Source organism: Rhododendron vialii, chromosome 13a, assembly GCF_030253575.1.
Source record: "Rhododendron vialii isolate Sample 1 chromosome 13a, ASM3025357v1".
NCBI classification, from domain to species: Eukaryota; Viridiplantae; Streptophyta; class Magnoliopsida; order Ericales; family Ericaceae; genus Rhododendron; species Rhododendron vialii.
The window spans coordinates 16,571,301-16,578,857 of NC_080569.1; the positions used below are offsets into that span (position 1 = coordinate 16,571,301).

The 7,557-nt window shown below is 35.4% G+C and overlaps 1 protein-coding gene across 2 annotated transcripts; it reads right to left on the bottom strand.

Moving 5' to 3' along the window:
* Positions 1-213: 213 nt before the first annotated feature.
* LOC131313021 (uncharacterized) lies at positions 214-6,460 on the bottom strand. 2 transcript variants are annotated; one of them, XM_058341071.1, is made up of 6 exons: positions 5,931-6,460; positions 5,001-5,152; positions 3,239-3,352; positions 2,991-3,138; positions 1,633-1,901; positions 214-626 (listed from the first exon to the last, which is right to left on the bottom strand). In XM_058341071.1, the coding sequence occupies exons 1-6, from the start codon at positions 6,189-6,191 to the stop codon at positions 422-424; spliced, it is 1,149 nt and encodes a 382-aa protein (XP_058197054.1). In that variant the 5' UTR covers positions 6,192-6,460; the 3' UTR covers positions 214-421. The 2 variants fall into 2 exon arrangements, with proteins under 2 accessions (XP_058197054.1, XP_058197053.1); XM_058341070.1 differs by having other exon boundaries at positions 5,001-5,203; positions 5,931-6,265.
* Between the last annotated feature and the right edge of the window lie 1,097 nt (positions 6,461-7,557).

Genomic DNA, 7,557 nt, shown 5'->3' on the forward strand with positions numbered 1-7,557 from the left:
AAGGGGGGAAGGGGAGAGTTCAATTTTTTTTGGAAAATTATGTTTGGGATAAGGAAGGGTATTTTGGAGAGTTCATGGATATTTGTTCGGTTGTATATAGCAAATTGTTATAAGATTTTTGAGTTTTGTTTAGCACAGGCTGCATGTAGTAAATTCGCAGGTGTCCCACGAATAATAGGGTTAAAAAAAAAAAACAATAGGATACACCAAACATTCGAAGTATGGGTCGCAAATGTATACCCAGTTTGACAATATTAATGACCAAAGATTACTGAACACATCAAGCATGGATATGTTCAACATTTACCACAACCAAGTCAAGAGACTAAAATTTTGTAAACATGAGCATCAGATAAGACAAATCGTAGAGTCGGTAACAAGCGTTATCCAATTCCATGTAGCAAACAAAAATAAGATTACTCTAATTACCCAAGAATTGATCTGACATAAGCGGAAGATACTGCTTCCAAAGATTCTCAAGAGCAGGTGTTCTTACTGCATCATCACAAGATTCAGAGTTGAGGTTTCTTCCCCAATCATACCGGGAAATCAATGTATCCTGGCTTATGTCTAGCTTGAGATGTCTGTTGTAAAGTGCTAGGGCAACTGCTGGACTTGGACTCTCTCTATACACAAACCAACCAAAGTTAGACCAATGATACATGCGACTTCAACTAGCAGACTCTGATGAATTGAGAACATATTGTTTTATTCCAACAAGTGAAACACAGAGTAATAAATACGGAATCATTTGTATTCCGACAAGAAAATTGCTGTCATCTTATTATTTACAAAAGCTTCACTCTACAAGTAATAAAATACAGAATCAGCTTTCTTGGAAGGGGAAAAACACACATTATCTAATGTCCAAATAGATCATGCATGTTTTCCTTGTTTCCGTTCTTACCCGAGTACCATCTCTACTGTTAATCCAATGATGTTTATTTACCTTTTTGGTCCAGACTCCAGAATCTCTGCTGTACTCATGTTTCTAGAAATGGAATGCAAGAATTGCATACAATTGATATAATAGTGAATCCTGATTCATAACCACCCCAGGAAGCTTACCAACATAAATTCAACTTAAACAAAACTATGAAATTTTGTATAAGTGAATCTTTAGTTCTCCTAAAGCCGAACGTAAATCCGAACTTTTCAAGACCGTGTTAGTTCCTTCACTCTTGTTTTCAACTCTAAACGTAGACAAGTGTTTTCTTTACCGACTTTCAAAAACAAGTGAAACAGTGATGCCAGTGATCTAACTTGTTAGAAAACTTTTACAGACCTCCACATTCAACACATTTCAGCATCGTCTTAGGCTAATAACATGCCTTCCTTGTTCTCCAACACTCACTATGAATCTATAACCCATATATATTACCACCATGTTAATTTGCATTATTCTTGAGTAAAATTTGTCGTATTCCTCCTCCAAATTGAAATTCGCTTTTTTAAAATAGGTTAGAGACCAAAACTTGAGATACCCTAACTGAACACATCTTCAACAAATTTGAAAACAGAAAACTTGCAGTGCAGCCAAACATCAACGGTTGAAATATAGGACAACTAAAAGAAAATTAGAAAATCACTTCCAAATTTCCAATATTAAGAGACAAAAGGAGAATGAGGAACCTTTCACTCTTATTCAGAACTCTACTCCACCATAGGATTGCCTCCAATAGATCCTTTTGCAGTCTAGTCGAATCAATAACAACCAGACCTAGATCAGGCATACAAGCATCTTTTGAATAAGGAGTCCCAGATAGCCAAGGCTTTGCTGATGATCTCTGAATAGCATCTAAGATATCAAAGTTAATATACGCAGATAGCTGTTTCGAGCAGTCCTCAGCAACTGCAATGCCAAAATTCTTCAAATCTCCAAGCAATTCCTCAACTCCTCCCTGCCACAGAAAAAGTTAGATCATTTGTTGCTGCTAATAATTTATTTTCCTCCTTGATTTAACGTTTCTACTGCTACAGTCTTATCTTTTTTTTTGTGACAACTGACAAGTGAACCAATAAATTAGGATTTCAGAGGAATCCAAATTAAACTAGCAACGACTTTTTGTTCCATAGAGATATGGGCCCAAAGTAGGCAGGTCTGGTGATTGCACCAGGATAAAAGCTTGCCAGCTTCCAAGCAAGCTGTGTCGGGAGACAGAACTTGAAGTACCAACCCAGTAACACACCACCACTGGACTGGATCTATTTGAATAGCTTGAAGTGCTCTTATCTTACCTAGCCATTACATTTTGAGGCTGACCAGCAACATAAAGAGAGGCTGCTTCTTTTCAATTAAAAGTGGGAAGGCCACCCACGGCCCCCATGACTCACGAGAACTTTATTTCACTATGCTTTTTTCTTTTGGAACTCTATTTTTTTCCGTCTACACAACTATTTGCTACATAGATATCCTTTTGAAACCAATGGAAAAGGGAAATAATAACTGAAACTAATTCCAACCACCTTGTAAACTACCTGTACAGCTTCCATATGATATGATGCCATCAATTTCAATTAAATGATGACCAAAATTTACGTTTGATATTCGATATGTGTCCTTTTCTAGCCATAACGTTAAGATTAATAGCCGTTCAAAAAAAAAATTGTTAAGATTAATAGTTTAATACCTTCTAACAGTTATTGCTAGGGAATTAGGTAATAGCAGGTGAAGGAATTTTGTTACGATACATCTTTTCCCTTACCTCTTCCAAAGAAAGATACAAACCTGTCTTCTTTATAACCTCTTAAAGAGATTAGCAAATAATCTAAACTGAAAATTCATCTGCTTAATAGTGTCAACATTCCAAATGTCCTACAAGAACCCAATTCATTTACGCATACACTAAACTGATATCTCTGTTCTACTATCCTTTCTGGACCTTAGTCGCACAAAGTCAAAATGGTAGCTATCAAAAAGGTCCTGAATTCACAGGGAAACTAAGGGAACTCAAAATAGCATTACATAGTATTTAAATGGAGAAACCTACCTTGATGATTACATTGGGTGAGACATATATGAACTTGCTTACGGTAGGGAGGACAGCTGGTATAGCAAATGGGACCATCTCATCAAAAGGCGGCCTATATTCTCCCACAGAGTAAGCTGTCATAATTACTTCTTTAACCTTTTCCTGCCTGTATGTACGAGGTAATAAGGCATAGAGATCAAATCAACAAATGAAACCAGCGGAATAAAACCCGACAAAGGAGGCTAATAAGAAAGGGAATAGCTTACCCAATAATTTCAAGTTTTGAATGTGGAAATAGCACTTTAAGTTTATAATAAGAAACTTTGCCATTATTATGCCCTTCGGGGGTAAAGAAATGAAAGGAAACTAATTCTGGATATCTGCAGTCAACACAAACAAATTAGAAAACAAACCAACAAAGAAGTGGCAGCAAGAAAATGTAATACCTGCAGTAAGATTTGCATTTACCCAATAGAACTCATAGTAATAATTATAAGGTGGAATAACTTTATATTATCGATGGAAAATAGAAGTGTTCGACAAGCTTTGTTTGTTAAAATGAAAAGAATTTAACACAACAAAATTCATAACCTAAACCTTGCTATATATGGAAACAAGAGGGGAAAAGACCTTAATAGCTTATAAAATGGACTTTTTGCAATGATTTTTGTGGTCCCGCATATCACTCACAATGGTTGGGACTTGCCCGTTCCCTTTTTCTTTTACTACTTGCAGACAATGGGCACAAAAAAGATTACCAACTATCTTTTATTGGGTGCCCATTGTGTGCTCTGCATTTGTGCAAACTTCTAGACAGCAGATTGATCAAAAGATCCTTTCTATTGTTTAGACTCCTATTTTCAACGAAACAACATCCTGACTCATTTTGAAGCACCACCTCTGCATCAAGACCTGGTTAAATCCAAGCACTACAAATCTTCATCATTCAAATACTTTAATAACAGAAAAAAGAAAAGTAAGTGGGACCTCAAAAATAAGTCTAAGTCTAACTTCAAAGTTCAAACCCGAAACGAAAGGAAGCTGGAGGTAGAAAGTCACACTTAGAAACAAAATGCTGCTTCCATGATTGGTTTTAAAAGTGAACACCAAACAAAATTGGTACCTATAATTTGTACCCATAATAAATTAGACACGCAATACTACAAGTTACCACTGCATGAAGAGAAGACTAAGACTTTTTGTATCCTTGTCTCAAGTAATAGTGTAATACCAAAACAAAAACATGACCTCCACCCAAACATATATCTGTAATGCTGCGTCAAGGGAAACATTCACAACCTTGACCAAAAGGCGTACCTAATGCAAATGTCCAAGAGCACGTGACGAGTTTCTTTATATCTCATCTTATGACAGTGAGAGAGAGAAAGCATACTCAAGACTAGTATTGGTAAACTATGTTTCAGAATAACTCAAACTTGTTCTGGCATCAGCCCAAAGAATCTTGCGGCGAAATAAATCAAAGAAACTGCTGAGAAAAAAAACAAACAAATCAATGAAATTCAAGGAACCACCGAGTAGTTATTGTCGAATGACAAAAGTTGCAGCTTCTCATCAATTGAGCGAGAGAGAGAAGCTCTAAACCATTTCGGTAATTTCAAAAACAATAGAACTATTCACACTCAAAAACATGGTCATGGAGGTAAATGCCAAACTTTTTAAAATCAAACAGATGTGTTGGTTGAGATTCAAGGGTAAAGGTGTCACCACGATGGCGAACAGGACAAAACTGTAAGGTAAAACCTAGTTTGCTCAGAAAGACTCCTCTTTTACATTAGTATAGATGGAGATAATGGACAAACAAGAATGTTCAGAAGATTTAAGTTTCGAACACGTCAGTTTCTCACTTACTTAGCCATCAAAGAAAGGATACATGGTACTTTCAAAAGCATTTATCTGATAACGATTGATAAATCAACATGGACTAGGACAATGCAATTTAATACCCCAAAAAATACTAGCAATGATAGATACATAAGGTTGCTTTGGTGTCAGTGGTATTCAACAAACCTTGCACGTGATAAAGTTGAATTCATTAGAACTGCAAGCACTCGAAGGTCCAGGCAATCTATCCACGATACAATGTGTACCATACGATCCACAACCGTACGTGTTCTGCTGTAGCCAGAATTTTCATCACTTGAAGCTGTATATTTTGAAGACTGTAGAATGTAGATAGTATAAGGAATGAATGAAGGCCTACATTTTGAAGACTGTAGTGTAGATAGTATAGGGAATGAATGATAAATTATGCAATCCCTCTTGGACCTCTTGGCATGCATTGATCAACCTTGATCAATAGAAAGTTGGAAAAGTAAAAAAAGAGAATAAGCTTTATTGGCAAACACCAATATCTTTGATCGGTGCAAAATCAAAATCAGCAAGCTAATGGTGAGCTTACATTTACATTTCAAATTGCCCCAATTTTATCCTGTGCTACCCTATAAAAAACGTGCATCTACACAGACTTATGCTAAGAACTGAACCCTAAAAAATTGGCCAGAATAATAACTTTAAGTTGGGACCAAATTCACTTTTGGCCCACCATAATACAACAGGGTTAAATATACTGGTTCTCAATATTCCATTTTCTGATCCCATTCAGAATATTAGACTTAACTGACATTGTAAACCCCACATGGTCCAATTAATCACCACTATTCTGATGCCGACAAGGACAGGATTTTGACGTTGGTTGGGCGAACATCAATTTTTTTTTGTCACAGATAAATGTTGTATCAATTGCAGTTAATTCGTATCACAAAAAAAAAAAACTATCGTAAAAGTTATTATAGATATTTTTGAGCAACCGATTAACATTAAAATTTAAGTTCTCGGATGCCAAGAACTTAACCACAAGAAAATGAATCAAAATTTTGAAAAAAAAAAAAGAAAGAAGAATAAGGAGGAAAATTACAAGAAAGGCCGATTGTAACTTACTGAAGAGGAGGAGAGATTGGAAGGGAAAGGGACCCACTTTCTGAAAGGATCCGAAGCGTCTCGGAAATGGGTAGCTGGCAGAAACTGTAGCAATCCGAGGAATATAATCAACCCAAACGCCAACAACTGTGAGATGGCCGGCCCACGTCGTTCATTCGGAGCCTGGTCCACGGCCGTCCGAATCTGGTCCGTTGGAATTGTCGATTGAACTGGTCGTCTGTGAGGGGTGGACCTTGGCAGCGAGAAGGATGAAGAAGACATTGACTTTCCTTCCTCTCAAACCAAGAGCTTGGCGCGGATATATATCAACGAGTAATTATCCACTGGTTATGCGACACGGCATGTTCTCTTCTACACAACAAATTCACGTGGGATTCGTAGTTCTAGACTCTACATGAATTTGTCATAAAAAAAAAGTTCGTGGCACTTGACGGTGTTCATTTCACCTAATATTTTTCTATACCAAATACCAATGGTAGTAGTGGAGTAGTACTCCATTTTATCCAATACCTCTACTTTGAGCGAGCTTCAAGTGACTCCTCAAACTTCATTTTTTATACCAGAAGATACTTTGACCCCTTTACTTTTGTTCTCTTTTCTAAATTTTTCAAAAACTTACATTATATTTTTTTGGAGTTAATTATTAGCCTCGATGAAAGAATCCTAATAAGCAAAAAAATTATAATGAAAAGAAAAAAAATACTGAAAACAAAAAGATACTCTCGTCTTTAGTGTTGTCTTATATGAATTTTTTCAATTTTGGTCCACATTCTCATACTTTAATGATTCATCTTATCGAGATTAATGATTAATTTTAAAAATTAAGACAGAAAAAGTTAAATAAAAAATTAAAAAAAGTAAAAATACAAAAAAAAAACATTAGAACAAAAAATTAGAGAGAACAAGGCCGTAATTCATATCTTTCATACTTATAACATGTTATATTGATATAATTTTTACTTTTTATATGTTTAAATCAGTAAATGTTATATTTTCACTGGAATGTTTTACATCAAACCATTAGTTTCTAAATTTCGAGTAAAATTTAATAAAAGTTCAAGTGTCACGCCTTTGATTTTCATAAATAAACGTATTAATAAAATATTTTCCATAAATAAAATACCAAGAACACCATACATAAATATTCTTAAACAATCGTCATTTCATAAAGTCGACATTCTTTCCATATATAAAAAGCGATAAGTTACAATTAAATTATTTGCGAGAGTTCAGGATGGAAAATTACATTTTTCATTTATCAAAATATGAAATGTGAAGATGACTTGTAACTTTTTAAATAAAGCTTTCGTGAGATGGTGACTCCATGCACGCCCCAGACTCCAAATTATGCACCTTGATCATGTACCTGAAAATAAATAGTTGAGCTACACTAACCCAATAGAACAATCTCATCTAACTCTACATGTGAATGAGATGATAAGTGCGAAGTTATATGAATCATGCTATAAGGAAAATCACATAACTAAGGAATGATGAAACAACTCTATAACATTCGGTTTTACGGATTCACACATAATCCTAATCAAAGATCCATAAATTGAGAGGCAACACGTATCGTCATCCTTAACCAAAATCAAGCACTCACTCATATCCCATACTCTGCATT